This window comes from Blastocystis hominis (genome assembly GCF_000151665.1).
Source record: "Blastocystis hominis, Singapore isolate B (sub-type 7) whole genome shotgun sequence assembly, scaffold_1".
Lineage (NCBI taxonomy): Eukaryota > Bigyra > Opalinata > Blastocystidae > Blastocystis > Blastocystis hominis.
The window spans coordinates 1,576,465-1,594,735 of record NW_013171816.1 but is presented as its reverse complement, the minus strand read 5'-3'; the positions used below and the strand labels follow the sequence as shown (position 1 = coordinate 1,594,735).

The 18,271-nt window shown below is 54.2% G+C and overlaps 4 protein-coding genes; 3 read left to right on the top strand and 1 right to left on the bottom strand.

The window, feature by feature from the left end:
* Positions 1-11: 11 nt before the first annotated feature.
* On the bottom strand, positions 12-584 carry GSBLH_T00001150001 (uncharacterized protein; the record flags this gene model as incomplete). XM_013039498.1 has 4 exons in its annotated part: positions 12-177; positions 208-310; positions 344-413; positions 461-584. The coding sequence occupies 4 exons, from the start codon at positions 582-584 to the stop codon at positions 43-45; spliced, it is 432 nt and encodes a 143-aa protein (XP_012894952.1). The 3' UTR covers positions 12-42.
* A 7,391-nt stretch (positions 585-7,975) lies between these two features.
* On the top strand, positions 7,976-11,353 carry GSBLH_T00001149001 (uncharacterized protein; the record flags this gene model as incomplete). The annotated part of the gene is made up of 1 exon (XM_013039497.1): positions 7,976-11,353. One exon carries the CDS (start codon positions 7,976-7,978, stop codon positions 11,351-11,353), a length of 3,378 nt encoding a protein of 1,125 aa, XP_012894951.1.
* A 1,100-nt stretch (positions 11,354-12,453) lies between these two features.
* On the top strand, positions 12,454-13,734 carry GSBLH_T00001148001 (uncharacterized protein; the record flags this gene model as incomplete). XM_013039496.1 has 3 exons in its annotated part: positions 12,454-12,664; positions 12,696-12,908; positions 12,940-13,734. The coding sequence occupies exons 2-3, from the start codon at positions 12,771-12,773 to the stop codon at positions 13,732-13,734; spliced, it is 933 nt and encodes a 310-aa protein (XP_012894950.1). The 5' UTR covers positions 12,454-12,664; positions 12,696-12,770.
* Positions 13,735-14,376: 642 nt separating this feature from the next.
* On the top strand, positions 14,377-15,211 carry GSBLH_T00001147001 (uncharacterized protein; the record flags this gene model as incomplete). XM_013039495.1 has 2 exons in its annotated part: positions 14,377-14,872; positions 14,903-15,211. 2 exons carry the CDS (start codon positions 14,377-14,379, stop codon positions 15,181-15,183), a joined length of 777 nt encoding a protein of 258 aa, XP_012894949.1. The 3' UTR covers positions 15,184-15,211.
* Between the last annotated feature and the right edge of the window lie 3,060 nt (positions 15,212-18,271).

The following is an 18,271-nucleotide window of genomic DNA, read 5'->3' as shown; positions in this document are numbered from 1 at the left end:
AACAAACAAACTATGATAATAAACGTAACAAGATATTCATAGTTATAGACTTATATCCAACTGCTTCACTTCATCGAAAACCTCTTCAAACTTCTTCTTCTCTTCGAAATCGTCCTTCTTCACAACAAAAATGCAGCTAGTGGGACGCTTGGAAGTTACAGCCTCACCGAGAGCTTGCTACAAGTTCATCAAGCAAAACGCTCATACCCGTGAGCTAACGAATACATAAGGAATGCTGTTTTCCTCAGCAAGAACAGGCAAGTGAGAAATCACATCTACAGGGAAGATGTCTGCAGCAAGGACGAGCACTCTAGGAATGACTTCCAAAGTATTACTAACGTACCCCTTCTCATTTCGACGAATCGATTTTCCAACTTCCTTGACGCCTCGACGAACAATCTTGCCACTTGAAGCTACACAAAGGATTAGGAAACGAAGTGCATAATTTGTCATAACCTACCTTTCTTAACAAGTTTCAGAACTTTCTTCTCCAAAGACTTATCAGCCAAAGGCTTTGCAATAGGGCAAACAAAAGTGGGCTTCAAATGCTTCTTGCTGCTGGATTTCGACTCTGTATCAGGCATTCTACTCAATATTCACACTATCTAGGATAGATTGGACAAATCGAGGAAAAACAAGGTCGATTCGAGTTCCCCCAAGAAGTGTTGAATAATCGCGGAATGCTCATTTCATTTTATTTGTTTTGTTGTAAAGGATTCCATGGATAAGCGATTGTTATTGTCAATTCTCGACTATTTGGACGGTGTAAAGAACCAGTCTAACAACAGTTCTCTCACGGAAGAGGCAATTCGTCTGCTCCAGTGGCATTTGGCGAGTTATTTTACGAGTAGAATGTCGTTTAATATGGACAGAACGGATGCGCAGACTCGCACACAGTATGGCGTGACTGATTCCTTGTCGAGCATTTTTAATTCCGTACGATTGCTTCTGTGATTTAATCTGAAGTACTTGGAATCCCATAAGAAGGCGGGGGATCATTCTGAATTGAGTCCGGAATTGCAGTCTTTTGTGAGCAAGCTTGAGCAACGCGGCTACTTCCAGTCATACTCTCCCGATAGTGCTGAGTACAAAGTATTTATTTGCATGTTTTTTATCGAGTGCAGGATTTGCTGCAGAAGGCGATCGATAAGTATATGTACCGCAAGAACAGCCAGCAAGCGGAGCGTTCCACTGCGGACCACATCCATGAGAGCGAGTCGTTCAAGGAGGAAGGAAACAAGCATTTCCGCACTGGGAACTTCGACGAGGCGATCAAATGCTACACGAAAGCGCTGAACGTGAGCGCGACGAACCCGAACAACTACATCTACTACACGAACCGCGCGACGGCGTCGTTCTACCACAAGGACTACAAATCCGCCATCGATGGTCGCTCTCTCCCTTCCCTCCCATCTAGACTGCAAGAAGGCTCTGGCCCTCAACCAGTCCTACATCAAGGCCTACGTCCGTCTCGTGGCCGCCTACATGAAGTCCAATCAGCGTCAGGAAGCGCTCTCCGCCTGCGAATCCGGACTCGCCATCGACCCCAACAACGAGCAGCTCAAGGCCTCCCTCGCCTCTCTCGTCGGCCAGACCGCTCCCAGCTCGGCAAATCCGAGCCAGTCGGGGACCTCACAGAGCGGCCAGAGCGGCCAGAGCGGTCTGGGCGGATTGAGCGGACTGCTGAACAACCCGGCGATCCGCGAAGCGTAGAAACCGTGGAACCCTGCGATGTAGAGCGAATTCGATGATGCAGAACCCCGAAATGATGCAGAATCTGTTCAGCTCCTTCGGACAGCTCTTCGGACAGAGTGCCCAGCCCTCTTCGCAGCAGCCCTCTTCGCAGCCTTCTGCTCAGCAACCCTCTGGTGAGCAGCCCTCTGCCCAGCAACCCTCTTCGCAGCAACCCTCTTCGCAGCAGCAGGGCGGAGGCCTGGGCGATCTGCTGAACAACCCGGAGTTTCGTCAGACGTGGGTTCCGCGGTTCTCAGTGACTTCTAGCGCGGCGTCGCTGATGCAAAACCCCGAGATTCAGAACCTCGCCAATTCCTTCCGCTCCTTCATGGGCGGCAATGCTCCCTCCGAAACGCCGCAGCACGCGTCGGAGGATGCGCAGCAGGGCTCTGCGCAGCAGGACTCTGCGCAGCGCGAGGGAGGAAGCGAAAATCGTCCCGAAAGCCGGTCGGAAGCGCAGCAGGGAGGATGGGAAGGATTGCTGAACAACCCGCTGCTGCAGCAGGCGTAGGAGTGCGGAGGGGAGTGAAGGGCAGGGCGAACTCGCTGAGAGAAAACCCGGAGTTGATGCAGAATCTCGCGAACTCGTTCGGTAGCTTCATGCATCAGGGAGAGAGCGGAGAGAATTCTGGAAATTCGACACAGCACTAAGGAAGAGAAGGAGCGTTAAATGGACGTGTAAGGGTTATCATGTAATTCTGTTTTGTTAAATTCCACAAATCGGGGGTATTTTTCATCTCTTCACAAAACAAAAATAATAATAGAATTGGAGAAGACCATGTCGACTTCAACATACGATAAATATTCGTGTATTGGAGGTGAAGGTTGGTACTGGGTACGCAATAGTTACGGAGTTGAACAATTAGGAACGTTGTTCTGCCAACTTTTTGGTAAATGTTACAAAGAATATGTTTACGGAAACTCCTCCTGTAGCAGTTCTGTTTCGGGAAGACTATCCGATCACTTTAGGAGATATCCAAGGTATCCGACTTTCAGAGGTAAAGAGAAAAGAATGTACAATTTGAATCCGGATTTTCACAGTCTAGTTTTTGAAAACATGAAAAACTTCACTTTGCGTTCTTCTGCGGGAACAATTCGTTCTCAAGGTGACTTTAAATTCGAAACTGCAAACTTCCAGGTGAGAATTGACATGATCTGTTAATGAGCAGGAATTATCTTATTTAGTCCATAGTTCTAGTTCATTTGAAGAATTGTTTATTCGTCGCAACGCGGTTATTTTGTTTATCCAGCGGTATCACTCCTAAGTGTGTGTTCATCTACAGTATCCTTCGTTCCGCTCAAGTAAATCGAGCTTCTTTGCGCCCCGCCTATCCTGGTAGTTCCACATTCTGCACTTGCGGGTACCTTCGTTTGCTGCGCGGTTCTGATCATAGAAAGGTGCCTCATTGTGAGTTTTGTCCGATGCACGATCTAAACGAGGACGAAAAAGAATGTACCGTTCTCCTCTCCCCTCCCCACCCCTAGTTTTGTTCCCTCCTCTGCGTCCCGGAGATCGCGTGATCCGCGGTCCCGATTGGATGTGGGGTTCCCAAGGCGACGGCGAAGAAGGCGTCGTGCAATACGTGAAGGACTGGAAGGGGATTCCGCAGAAAGGCGTGCGTGTTCGCTGGGATAACGGCGAGGGAAACATGTATCGGTACGGCGCCGAGAATTGCTACGACGTTGTGGAGTGGAACTGAACATCCCGGTTGATTGCTAGCGTGTACCCGATGCGTCGAGACGATTATCGCCCCGTGTATGGCGTGATGGAGGCGTCGGAGAGTTGATGTGTTGAGCGAGTGTGAGAAATAGCGTACTGGTCTCGGTATTGCTCGCACTATCTTCGCAACGGACTGGCCAAATCGAAAGGCTTCTTCGCGCCGCATATCACGCGCGAGCAGCTGAGTCGCATGCTTCCTGATTACGATTTGGAGAGTCGACGCGACCCCGCGATGGAGCAAGAAGCGCTGAAGATCATCAACCAAGTCATCGAGGTCGCCGAGAAGGACATCCTCGTTTGCATTTTGATCGGGTTTTGAAGTAGGAATATCTCTCGCACGAGCAACTCGTCGATTCCTGCTTCAAACCGTCGAGTCGATCGCAGAACGCCATCAACAACATCCTCTTCCCCTTCCAGATCTATCTCTTCTCCCAAGCCGAAGGCGATACCACCGCAGCTCGCAGCGAAACCGCGATTATGCAGGCCTATCTGTCCTCTCTGTGCTCGTCCTGCGTCCGAATCCTCACCAAAGCGCTGCTCTTCATCAAGCAAACGTCGCGTGTGGCGGATGTGATCAGCGCGCTGCGCGAGACGGCCTTGGGCCACCTGCTGCCGTACGCTGTGAACGTGCTGTATGTGGGGACCTTCGCGATGGACGTGATCAGCTACGCGAGCGGGGACCTGTTAGAGCTGCTAACAATGTGGTGCCAGCTGATGAAGATGTGCTGCATCGATGTGCGAGTTGCCGGGCGTGGCTCATTTTCAGAGCGATCTCCACCAGAAGAACGATAGTTTGATGTTTCTGCCCATGTACGATCCGAACTTCACGCCGACGCCGCAGCCGATTTCGTGGTATCTCACGCTTTTTTATCTGCTCACCGTGATTTCCTCGAAGATCCACTACAACACGCGCTACTTTCAGATCGCAGACAAGACCCCGGAGCTCCAATACATCGCGGAGAGCTATCTATTCAGCGGCGGATTAATGAGGTTTCTTTCCATTTCACGCTTCTCTCACGCCTAGCGAGGCCGATCGCGCGCGAGGGAGCTTCATTCAGGACGTGTATGAGAACATCGAGAATCGCTACACGGTGCTGCACACGTTTCTGGACGAGAAGTTCCCGGAGCCTGCCTGGCGGCGCAAGCACCAGCCCATCAGTGTGAACTTGGAGCTGCGCTGGCTCGCGGTGTTCGCGAAGATGCGTCGGCAAAGCGGCGATCTGGAGCTTCTGATGAGCGCGCTGGAGCGCGGACAGACGCCCGAGGTGACGGAGAACGTGTCGGAGATCTGGAAGAACGTCGTGGCGCTGCGGAACTTTTTGCGTTCGAAGAAGCAGGAGTTCGTGTCGCACCAGAACATCAGCGCGTCACGCACGACCAACACGATCACGATCGTGCGGCGCAGCTCCACGACGACGGACAGCCTGCGCCTGCAGAAGCGGAAGGAGTACACGCTGCGCATCCGGAGCAGCACCGCCTTCCAGGCCGCCGGCTCCACCGCGGGGTCCTCGGTGATCAACAAGGACATGCGGCGCCTGATGACGTTCGAGGGCGAGTCGGCGATGCCGCCCCGCGCCGCGGAGGCGCAGGAGTTCACGGACCCCGAGTTCGTGCAGCCGGCGGAGAGCTACGAAGAGTTCCTCGACGTGATGATGGAGAAGATGAATCTGCTCATGGAGCTCGCGCAGCCGCTCGATCTGAACGACCGCGACGCGATGGGCATCTCCGACAACCTGCTGGGCACTCCCGAGGACCGTCCCGCGTACCCAGCGCGGCACATCCCGTCGAAAAGCCAGCTGGGCGACGACCGCGGGGCGGTGCCGACGTCGATCGCGGAGCTGGTGACTTCCTCGGTCAAGAAGCTGCTGATGCTGTTTATTCCAGCGTCCGTGAACGATATTCGGCGGACGCTGCAGGCGCGGACGGAGAACGCGCTGACGCTGCAGCACGCGGTGGACGACGTGGTGGTGATGCTGAAGACCATCGAGAACTTCCCGCAGGCGGCGCGGCTGTTCCTGCTGGGCGTGAGCAACGCGCTGGTGAATTGGAAGGGCGGGAAGGCGGCGGAGGGCTTCCACCGCGACTACCTGCACCACACGGAGGGCTGCTCGCCGGAGGCGTATCGCGCGCTGCTGCAGAGCTGGCGGAAGTTCGGGCAGTACCTGATCGACCTGTTCAACAAATGCATGGCGAATCTGAACTGGCGGCTCGGCAGCGCGGTGCTCTTCGTGCTGGTCACCATGGCGTCGCCCAAAATCCCCTACTTCTGCCTGTCTCTGTACGTCCCCATGCTGATCGAGACGGCGCTGCACAGCCTCTCCAACTGGTACGGCCGGATTTCCGGCAACGGCGACGAGGTGCTCATCTCTCCGGGGCCGTTGTGGGACCAGATGGCCGAGAAGCTGGTTCCGCTCAAATCGTCGTATTTCCGCGGGATTCTCGAGGAGTTCAAGAACCGCGGGAACTACCTGCGGATCGACCAGTCGGTGCTGGGCGTGTTTCCGACGTCGCTGATGATGCTGGCGAACGTGCTTCGCGTGTGCTACAATCTGATCGTGATCGACCAGGTCTGCGACCACCGCATCAAAAGCGTGAATTCCGCCGCGCAGAACCGGGAGAGCCTGTTTTTCTGGACGCTGAGCGACGTGAGCAATCTGTTCGTGCGCAGAAGCGCGCTGTACCGGCGCGTGACGTGCGTTTTGCTCAACGACTTCGTGAATTTTGTGAATGGAGAGCGAGCCGTGCTGACGCGACTGTGCCAGCGCTGGCAGCCCTTCGCTCACTCATTGTACAGCCAGCTGAACTCCTCGATCAATCCGAACGCGTGCATCCGCGAGAGCCTGGACGGGAAGACCAATCTGCAGGGCTCTGTAGAGATGGACTGCTGCGTGTGCGCGGGCGAAGCGTTCGTCGCGTGCTTGATGGGTCTGCTGGTGTTCGTGTGCAAAACCGACATGCGGACCGTGCTCAAAATGGACGCGATTTTGGACCTGGGCATCGAGATGATGCATCTCTCCCCGCGAATCCAGCGACTCATGCTGATGGTCTTGCAGAACATGAGCGACCAAATCGTCCGCGTGCCCAACGACAACTGCATCCACCACACCTATCTCCGCTCCCCGCCTCCAGAGAACGCGCTCCTCTCCGTTCCTTCCCATCTGACCGACGAGGCGCGCTGCCATCTCTTCATCTACCACCTTCTCCATCTCGCAGCGCACGCCGACTCCTGCGCCAGCGCTCTGCTCGGCGAGCGTGCCGCCTGCGCGCTCTGCTGTCCCTACGACGCGATCCTCTTCAACCTTTTCTCGGATTTCTCCGCCTGCAAGGACCAAAACCGCGCCTCGCTGCTCCGCGACCTCTTCGCCGTTCCCAAGCAGACGCTCTGCGAGATGGCCATCCGTCCCGACGGCCACAGCGCCTCCTACTCGGCCGAGATCACCGCGGAGGAGGCCGTCTACACGCTCCGCCGGCTCCTCGCGCAGCCCTTCTGGAAGCCCATCATCTGCAAGATCCTCACCGAGATCGTCGAGGGCGCCGTCGAGGCCAAGAGGCGCGAGCAGTCGGACGCAGCGCAGCCCGACGAGCTGTTCCTGTTCCTCCGGACGCCCTGGGTGACGGCGCTGATCGCGGTGCTGAAGGTGCTGGGCGGGCTGTCGCCGCATCTCTACAGCGGCTGCCGCATCCGGCCGCACGAGTTCATGGCGGAGGGGTCCGCCGACGCGGAGGATTTGATGCACACGGCGTACCGGAGCGCGGGCAGCGGGTTCGTGATCAAGGGGAACCGAACGATGAGCGAGGTGGTGGTGCTGATGGACAAGATCGACACTCCGCGGTCGATGAGCCTCTACGCGCTGGACGTGATCGATCGCGAACGCGTGCCGGCGGGTCTCAAGGACTGCTACCAGGCGCTGCTGCCGTCTCTGCAGGAGCTGGTGTCGCTTCTCAAGCTGCCCAAAGAGCTGTTCACGATGCCTGCGCGCTCCATGCCGTTCTTTAATACGTCGGCGCTGTCGCTCCCCGTTCCTCGCCTGCAGGAAGCGATGATTGCGCTGCATCTGATCCGGTGTCTCCAAAGCATCCTGATCGACGTCCCGGACCTCGTGCAGTCGATCCAGCAGCCGGTGATCGCGCAGATTCTCCGCGTGGCGGTGAAGCCGGTCGCGTGCAACATGCCGCTGGCCACCTCGGTGATGATGCAGTATTACAACTGGTTCGTGGAGTACTTGATCAATACGTACCCCGGATCGCCTCGATTCCTCCCGATGGAGCTGCAGTCGGAGACATCGCGCATGGAGCGAGAGCGACGCCGATCGTACGGAGCCACGTGCGGACTGGGAAAGGACGAGGCGACGGACCCGTGGGACGATGGGAGACCGACGGTGCTGCGCGATGAGAAGCGAACGAAGCTGGCGAAGACGATCTCCGGGATCACCGGGTATAACGAGGATATTTGTTATAAGATGCTGCGGGTAGGAGGGATGGAGGAAGGCGTTGCTAACCATGTAGTCGTACCAGGATAATATGGACTCGACCGTGTCGTACCTGATGGAGATGAAGAAGGACTTCATTCTCAAGATCTCGGAGGAAAACCGGCAGATCACTCCGATTGGCGGCAAGGTCGAAGACGTCTCCGTTCTGAACGATCTGGAGACCTCCATCCGGCAGCCGCTCATCGCCGAGCCCGTCAAGTCGGCTGCGCTCACGCCCTCGCTGCTGTCCACGATGTTTCCTCCGTTCTCGCGTCTGCAGTGTGCAGACAACGTGCGAACGGACGGCGTGGCGCGGTCGTCTTCGCTCTACGGCGTGATCAGCTGCGTCAGCAAGGAGGATCTGGTCTACTCCCCGGTATCTCCGACCGGCGTCATCACCGCGATCAGCAACGGGAAGGTGCGGCTGAGCGTGCTGGACCCGGAGACGGGGATCGTGGAGGACCGATCCTACGACGAGAGCGAGGTGCGCGTGCAGAAGTACCGTCTGCTGTTCCATCTGGACGACGTGCAGCATCTGCGAGGCATCGTGGGGCGGCTGTGCGTGGCGCTGCTGCAGCTGTGGAGCCGCGAGACCATGATCTCGCTGCTGTATCTGATGCAGCCGCGCCTGGACGTGATCGACAGCTGCAAGATGAACAGCTACGACATCGTGCGGCTGATGAAGTTCATCTACCTCACGCAGAAAACCTCGCAGTCGTGGACGTCGACGTTCCACGAGACCATGACGCTGGAGTCCTGCCAGTTCAAGCTGCTGCAGCTGGCCATCCGGCAGATCGTCAGCACGTCTCCGCGCGCGTTGACGCTGATCCAAGCGTTTATGGACGGCACATGGGACGACACGGACAACAACAAAGTCACGCTGTACGTTCCTCCCGAGGACGAGCGACTCAGCATGGAGTCCGCGTCGCTGCGGCAGCTCACGCTGTCCTCCATCTCCATCGGGAACTTCACCAACAACTGCGTGTACGTGTCCTCGCTGCACCCCTCCTTCCCCAAAACCAAGTACTCCGACAAGATCACCATCCCCGGCGCCGCGGGGCTCCGCATCATCTTCGATCGGCAGTGCTATCTGGACCCTACCCACGCCTCGCTGTCCTTCTACCAGGACGAGGCGATGAACCAGTCCATCGCGCGGTTCTCCGGCACGGCCGACGCGTTCTGCTCGTTCACGGTGCGCGGGAACACGGTGCGGTTCACGTACGAGAGCAACGTGTCGACGGGCGATCAGTGGGGCTACGGGTTCATGGTGCAGCCCTTCGAGAACGTGAACTGGTCGTGCGACGCGGACGTGCTGTCGTCGCGCTGTTTCGACTGGAACTGCTACGCGTACGACCTTCTGATCGACATCTCGAAGAACTACAAGTTCGACAAGGACGACTTCTTCAACCGGACGCTCAACAACCTGGTCCTCTACCTCCAGACCTCCGGAATGCCCTTCAAGATGCGCGTCGTGGAGCTGCTGTCGCGGCTGATCACCTCGTCCCAGATCACCGTCACGGCGCATCCGGACGTCAGCGGCATGATGACCGTCGTGCTGCGCTACTGCGAGAACATCGACCGGAACACGATCGTTCCCTCGCAGCTGCCGCTGCTCCTCGACTTCCTGCTCACCTACACGCTGAAGGAGGAGATCGACGCCGCCTCTCTCAAGGAGAATCAGTCTTCCATGATCGCTCCGTGGGTAGAGAACGTTCCGGAGGTCAAGAAAGACTCGCTGCTCGAGCAGCTGACGTCGGTCCATCTGCTGACGCGCTGCATTTACTACCGCGCGCCGATCCCCGCGAAATATCTCCGCGTGATCATGGAGGCGACCGGTCTGCCGTGGACGGAGCCGAATTATCGCCTCGCCGTGGAGGCCATGCGCTCCTTCTCGCCTCTGATGGACGAGGACCTGCTCACCGCGTTCGAGATCTTCGCGCAGCAGTCCAAATCGTCGCTACTAGACGTGGACGCGCGCTCCTACGCGCTCACCGACGACGACAAGGCGCGCTACTACGCGCTGCGCGACGTGGATCCGGTGCACCTCCGTCTGCGCATCGCGCTGCTGCAGTTCTACAACCGGCAGCTGCAGCCGTGCATGCATCTGATCGAGCTGATGAACGCGAGCGGGAAGGACGAGCGGACGCTGGGCTCGCTGATCACGAGCATCTCGCTGTACGTGTTCCCGACGATCAAAGAGAACGTGCTGGAGATGAGCATCAAGCAGACGGAGTACTCCGGCCAGGCGGCGTACCCCATCGTGGAGCTGGACAATCGGCGCATCTTCACGGAGCTGGAGCGGTCGGGGGACGACATGGACAACGACAGCCACTCGGCGATCAACTCGGAGTGCATGTTCGCGCAGTTCTGCCGGCAGATGCAGCGGTTCCCGGTGAGCGTGCTGCGCGCGAAGCTGGACTCCAAAGACCGGCTGGTGGCGATCAAATACAAGGGCGAGCAGGGCCTGGACTGGGGCGGGCTGTACCGCGACGCGGTGGAGCGCTGCGTGGAAGATTTGTTCTCGGATCACATCGACCTGTTCATTCCGTGCCCCAACGCCATGAACGACCAGGAAACCGAGGAGCGATTCATCCCCAACCCGCGCTACCGCGACAGCAGCGAGGCGCTGGAGATGTACCGCTTCGTGGGGAACCTGATCGGCGTGTCGCTGCGCACGAAGCACCTGCTGTCGTTCGAGCTGTCCCCGCAGATCTGGAAGACGATCGTCGGCGACGAGGTCACCGAGGAGGACATCAAGGCCGTCGATTCCGGGCTCATCTCCACGCTCCAGCAGGTGCGAGAGTACTCCGAGAGCGACGGCGTCGACGAGTTCCCGTTCGTGTTCGATATGGTCTTCGCGATTCTGGATTCCGCGGGGAACGAGGTGGAATTGCTGCCCTCGGGGTCGCAGATCGCGGTCACCTTCCACAACCGCCTCAAGTTCTGCAAGATGGCGCTCGAGGCGCGCATCAACGAGGCGCGGCAGGCCGCGGAGGCGATCGCTGCGGGCGTGTACGCGCTGGTTCCGCAGCGAGCGCTGTCGCTCTTCACGTGGGAGCAATTGGAGCGGACGGTGAAGGGAGTGCCGGAGATCTCCGTGGAGCTGCTGAAGAAGCACACGGTGTATATTGGATGGACGGAGAGCCATCCGGTGGTGAAGCAATTCTGGAATGTGATGGAGGGACTCACCGACAAGGATCGCAGCCAGTTCCTGCGGTTCACATGGGGACGGTCGAAGCTGCCCAAGAGCGAGTCGTGGCCGCGGCCGTTTAAACTGACGTATAAGAACGCGGGGGATTATATGTTGCCGGTGGCGCATACGTGCTTCTTCCAGTTGGAGCTGCCGCAGTATTCGTCGGAGCAGATCATGAGAGAGCGACTGCTTGTGGCGATCCATTATGGGTCTTCGGGAGAGTTCATTATGCAGTAGAGAGGAGAAGGAGGGTGTTTTTGAGATTGATTGATGGAGTGGTTCGTGTGTTTGTAAAGTGGGAGAAAGATTAAGTTGAAGGGGGTTTGTTGCAGCAAACAAGCGACAATCATTATTTTATATATATATCATCTATCATCATCATTGTTACGGGTAGGAAAGATGAAAGTCAATTGGAAGGGCTAAATAACCATAATCACAATCAAAAAAGTTGTCATAAGGTGATGACTCTTCTTCCTCTTCTTTGGAAATGGAACAAACTTCACTCAACTCAACACACTGTTTTGGAGTGCTAAATAAAGAACTAGATCGTCTCCCCAATACAATCTTACTGTGACAAGGAGACTCTAACAAACTAGGGGATGTGCGATGAACACATCGAAAAACGACGCGATTTGACTCGCTGGACTGTGTCCACAGAACTTGAATATCCTTAGAATTCATCAAACACTCATTTATAGGGTTAATCATTAAAAAAAAATTGACCAAAACGATTAGGATCGGGAGTTTCATCCAAAATCTGCTGACGTAAGAATTGGGTCCGTAGAATAGAAACAGGAATTGAAATTGGAATTGGAATTGGAATGGGAGTAGGCACAGTACAAGAATCTTATATTATATATATATATATATAAAAAACAACAGGAGTTGAAAGTCCTTTCAATCCGTACTATGTTTTCCAAATCAGACCTGGTCTTAGAATCGTTTATTTCTGTGTGCTCTCTCTTCGCATGCGTGTGAGAATGGTGGGTGGATAGAAATCGAGTCGACTTTGTGCAAGCAGAGGATTTGGATTGTGTAACGAATTGTGTAAACTACTACTCCCATCTCACATTTCGGATGGGCACTCGACCCGTGAATGGATTTTCACCTCCAGGAAACGATTCGCTTTGAATTCCCTCCCGCTGATGACCCAGTGTGCACAACCGCGGGGATACACTATTATCTGGGGGTAGTAGATATCTGAAAAGTGGAATGCCCGTTGTTCGTTCACATCAACGAAACTGCTCTCTATGTGGGGCAATAGAGAGTGAGAAGTGTAAACTGTATGATTGTGAATGCTGCAACCAAGTATTCGAGTTCTCGCTTTACCCAGCATAGAGCGTATGTTCCTACTGTTCTCCTTACGTATCTCCAATTCCCTATCTGGGAAAGTACAATCAACATCGTGTTTGCAAGAGCTGCGTTCTCTGTTATTCCAATTGTTTGCCAGACTTCCGGAAGAACTACGTGGCGAATACAAAGCCGCTGTCTCCTAGTTTGAAGTCGTACGCGACGTTTGCAGAATCAAAGTGCTGTGGCGACATCTACGTAGGATCAATTGCGAAGTGGTGAGACGCAGAACCATCATCTACATCCGATCGAAAGACGAAGTGATTTTGGCTATTCATCGTACAGCAAAGTTGGCGAATATCGAATGACCCCTCTTTGGGTTCCTGATTCGATGTCTGCGCGCTGTTCTGATTGTGGTTGTTCCTTTTCCCTATTTAAGCGTCGCCATCACTGCCGTTTGTGCGGCCGCGTGTTTTGCAAAGCGTGTTCTTCCCTCCAAGCCGTTTCCTGCCATCTCCCGTCATGATGCGTAGGATCTCTCCGCCTACGGCTATCCTCACTCCAAAATGGGTCTCCAACGCGTCTGTCACGCCTGCCACGCCCTCCTCGCGCAGCCCTCCTCTCCCTGGAGCCGCCTCCCCTTCGCCAGTCAAGTTTTAATCGCCTCGTTTCTCCCTTTGGACTCCGTTTCCGCGCTTTCCCAAGTCGACCGCGAAACGCACCGGCGTTTCACCTCCCGCGACTTCGACCAGAGCTTCTGGAAGTTCCTCTGCACGGCGGAATCCTCGCTTCGCGAGCTGCTCGACCAGTCCAACTCGCTGCGTCTGGGCGTTCCGGCGAAGGAGGGCCAGACGAGCGTGCATCTGAGCATCCGCACGGTGCGCACGGCCAAAGAGGACGAGGAGGACAAGAGCGTCTTCCGCTGCACCGATGGCTGCCGATGGCGCCTCGAGTTCGCCGAGAAAACCGCGATTCCGGGCAGTCTGCACGCGGCGTTGTTCTTCGTGCGGTATTCCGTCGTGTCGCTGCGCATCGCCGCGCTGCGGCAGCTGCGGCAGCAGAGCGTGCAGCAACCCGCGGTTATCGCGCAGGCGGTGAAGCGGAAGGACGTGATGGGCAGTCTGATCCGCTGTCTGCAGTTCGGCAATGCCCAGCTGGCTCGGAACCGCGCGATCTCGCGAGAAATCCTGGAGCTGATGCTGGCGACCGCGGGGTGTCTGCTGAATATGACGCAATCCTCGCGGGAAATCTCGACGGTGTTCCGCGAGAGCGAAGGCATCACCACGCTCATCTCCATCCTCCAGAACGAAGTCGTCAATGCCCAGTAGACTCGGCAATGCTCGGTGAGGCGTAGACAGACGCGTCCGGTGAGTCCGGAGGCGAAGCCGTCGTTGCCGCGGTTATCGGAGAATAGCATGGTGGCGTTTACCCCGCGGGGAACGCCGGAGACGGTTCCGTCGTCGAATTCGTCGGTGCGGAAGTTGTGCTTGTATCTGGTTGGGATTTTGATGAACTTGTGCAACGTGGACGGCGCGAATTGCCGCGAAGTGTGCGATCTGAATGGCGTGGAGTTGTTCTTCGGGATGATTCATCTGAGCAACGAGAAGCAGATTTTGTATTGTTTGGAGTGCATTAAGACGTGCTGTCGGCAATGCCCGGAGTGCAAGGTGGGGATTGCGGAGGCGAATGAACCGCAGAACCGCGTGGGTCCGTGCGACGGCATCATCCGCATTATCAATTGCTTCTCCTGCCCCAACGCGCACGTGGTGACCTCGGCGATCGGCACGGCCTCCGTTCTCCTCGCCAATCACCCCGAAAACATGAAGCTTTTCAAGCTCGCCAACGGGCTCAACGCGCTCATGCAGGTCGAGGAGAGTTGGAGCGGGAAGGTCGGCGTCTGCGCCGCGCGCGCGATCTCCAACATCATCCGAGGTCGCTTTCGAAGCCAGCAATGAGGTTTAGACCCCGACATGGTGGTTGATTTTCTGCATCAGCGCGGACTGGAGCGGCTGCGCCGGCTGCTGCTGCAGCATCGGAACGATCTGAACGGCGTGCTGTTCGGACAGCTGATGAATCTGGCGATGTACTCCTCGACGCCCCTCTTCATCCAGGCGCCTCTCGTAGCGTTGTGCGATCGATCTCACGGCCAGCTCTCCGCGTTCTTCCAGGAAATCAACGCGTACCTCGAGATCGCGGTGGAGAACGAGGTCTATCCTCCGGAGAACGCGGCGGACGTGCTCAGCTCGCCGACAGAACACTTGATGCTGCGCGATGCGAGCTTCCAGTCGCACACGCCGGAGCGGGTGAGCTCGCTGTCGGAGGACTCGCGGATGTCGGATTTGTCGTTCACGCCGCGCGTGGGGGGCGATCTAGAAGAGAAGAAGAGCGTGTCTTTATACATCATCCAGCACTTGTGTCTGTGGCTGGGGTTTGCGGCGGGGGCGATTCGATACATGCTGAAGAATGGTGGGAGAGGGGGAAGGAGGTGATGGGTAGAAGTGACTGCGCAGTTGTTTGTCGATTTCAAGGTGGAGAAGGTGTTGAACGATCTCAAGACGAAGTGTGATTCACAGGGATGCATTTTTATATCCTTTTCATTCATTCATTCATTCATTCATGGATTGATTGGTTGGTTCCTTCATGAGTACGTGGAACAGGCTTTGAAGGAGATCGATGCGTATGCAGAGCGCGGGTTATGTGTGAAACGAAGCCCACAGGCGAGTAAAGAAAACGAGTGGTCTTCGACCAGTGAACTAGATAGAGAAAGTGATTTCTGAGTATTCTGTGACTGGGTCATTTGGTTTGCTCGTGTTTGTTCACTCAAGCGATTGACTCAAACAAGCGAGGATCGTTTGGCTCTCTTCAGGCTTCGCAGCTCTTCCTTGACGCGTTCGCCGAAGGGCTGCTCTCCACGCGAGTACTCTTCTAACAGCGCGTGTGCGTGCTCGTCCCACGCCGTTTTGTACGAGGCGATCAGCTCCAAAAGAGGCAGCGAAGGCGTCTTGACAAAGAACGCGACGAGCGTGTTGATCACCTTTCTCTCATCGATTCCCTTCGTGGTTCGCAGCAAAAAGCGAATGGGCTCGATGCAGTTCGCTTCGTCTTGATCGCATCGCAGCCAATCCACGATCCCATCAAGCAGATAATCGTTCAAATCTCCCTTTGAAGTGCTTCGCATGAGACTGCTGAGTCCGACTTCGATGCCCTCGCGAAGTGTGGGAACTCTGCAATAGGCGATGAATGCTGCTCGCAGATAACTATCGTGGATTTGATTCATGGAGATGGCGTGAAGAACAAGAAACAGGATTTGTTGAATCGAATCAAAACACTCCGCAGTGCAGAGAGTGCGAGTGCATTCCTCCAAGCGCGGAAGCACAGCGGAATCGTCGCTGTTCACATCGAGAAGTGCAGCCACACACAAAGGCGTGACGGATTGGAGAACGGCTCGGTCGTCCATCTCCATGATGGCAACGAGAAACTGGGAAAAGAGCTCGGTTTCGTTACAGCGAGGTGTGTGTTTCAAGATTTGATGGGAGAGAAGCACCAGTTCTCTCATGATTTCGATCTGGGTGGTGGAGTTGTGTGTGAAGTCGGAGCAAATCATTTCTCTAGCACTCATCTCATTCGATAAGTCGCACGATAGCAAGGGAACATAGCACGAAAGAATCCCAGACCGGAAATAGGCGAGCTACTTCGTACCCCTTTTGCATTCGTACGTTCAGCGAAGCTTCCTGCGATGCCTGCGTGGTTTGCTCGCGGATTTCCTCGTCGACGTCATTTTCTTGGACGATTTGTTTCGCTGACGCTTTGCTGATCGCGTAGGATTTCTCGTTGATTACGCGGAGCAGTCGGAGAAGCGAGAGAATCTGCTCGTCACTGATGATATCTGCTGATAAGGAAACAAGAAACTCTTGGAGAGAGGAGAATGGAAGGGAGGAAATGAGAAGAAGGGATGGGGAGAGAGAAGTGGAGAGAGAAGAATGGGAGGCGAGTTGGAGAATGGGGATAAGGTATCTTCGATCGATCGGGTTTTTTTGTTGGTTCCAAAGCTGGCAGAAGAGGTTTAAAAGGGTTTCGGTTGAGAGGGAAGGTGAAAAAGAAAGAATTCGATCCAATATGGAAATCGGAGGTTGGAATGAAACGCACTGACAGAGAGAAAGGGAGGCGAACAATTTATGCTCATCGAGGTCCTGAGCAAACTGCTCGGATAGTTCGCTTCTCAATCGATCTTTGTCTGGAATGGATAGTCCGATTTGCAATGCGAGGCAGGCGATTTCGTTCCATCGATTTTCACCCATTCGAAAGAGATGTTCTCTCTCAAATCCATGCTTCAACGTCTCTTGAATCAATTCAATCAAGTCAGATTGCTGTGGAAAAATGGGTGAAAAGGATTGAAGGGGGAGGAGAACTCGCTGAATCAGTTCACAAAGATCAAATCGGAACGATTTCAATTGATGAAAGCATTTCATTCGAGTTAAGGACGCATCCGATCCTGCTTCGAAATCTCTTTGAAGAAGGAATTCATACAGAATCAGGAGGGTCGATCGTATGATTCCTTCTTGTTCTTTTGTGAAGTGAAGGATACTGATGAGTTCAAGTCCTTTTTGGATCAATCGATCGTTCGATGAACGAAGAATCGATGCAAGAAGGGCAATCATTTCATTCATTTCATTCATTTCGATTGTTCCGTGCGAATGTTTGGAGAGGAGCAGGCTCAGAGAATTCAAGCATTTCTGGCGATACAACAAAGAGTTTCGTTCGTTGAGCGCATAGCGTACCATCGTAGTTATGATAGAACTGTAATCAATGTCTGGAATTGGAGTCGTTTCTGCAAGAAAGTGAACACAATCGATCCATAAAGCAAAGTGCTCTTTATTTAGAGGTTGAAAGAGACGTAGAATAATGAGAGAAAGATCGTAGCACAATATGTGACAGTTCGTCCCCAGTTGCTTCAGCACTTGCTTCACTTGTTTGGCTTCAATCATTGGAAGAAATACGAACGAAACAAGTTGAGACTCAAATGAAGGAGCCAGACAATTCAAAGCGAACCAATACGTCTCGGAGAGCGAATCCTTGTTCCATTGGCATAGAAATGCTTCCATAATTCCGTTATCCCATTGAGGAAGATGAGAAATCTTTTCGATCCACGTTGTCAATAGACGAACAATGTCCTTCTCGATCTTTGTGGTTTGTATTTTGGAGAAAAAAGAAGTAGCACACAGTGACAGAACGGAAGCATTTACGTGGTCCACAATATGATCATCGACAAGTTGACATAGCACTTTCACACCTGGTACACTCATGGACTTTAGCATCATTCGAGAGGTTAGAAGTAGCACATGGTCGCTCGTTGTAAAGGAATCTTCATATGTGTAATTGGATCGGGAGAAAACAAAACCAAAGCGGTCAATTGCGTCAGAGATTTTTCCCCACATCCACTGGATCGATTCTTTGCAATTGATTACACTTGAATAGACTCGATAGAATGAATTGGCCGCATCTTCTGAAGAATTCTCCTCATTAATGAACTTGGGCATCGAAATCTTAAGGTCTGCGTAGGAAAGAGGTTCTGTCCCTTGTGCACAGACAAAATCATCAATTAAAGAAAAGGAAGAACACTTGTTCATGTTTTTGACGAATGAGATATGGAGGGAAAGTTGGTTTGTGATTGAAAAGGTTGCCTCTTTTTTTCTGAACTGTATGCATATCAGCGATTGAGACTGGGGTTGATTGTTGGACTTTCATCCGTTACGTCTATTTTTGGTGATTGTTTTCTCTACGTCCTTTCCTTTCCTTTTTTGGCATTCAACATGGAATCAACCTTCAAGATTGTTTTTTAAAACTAAACAGGTTCCGCGGTTTTGC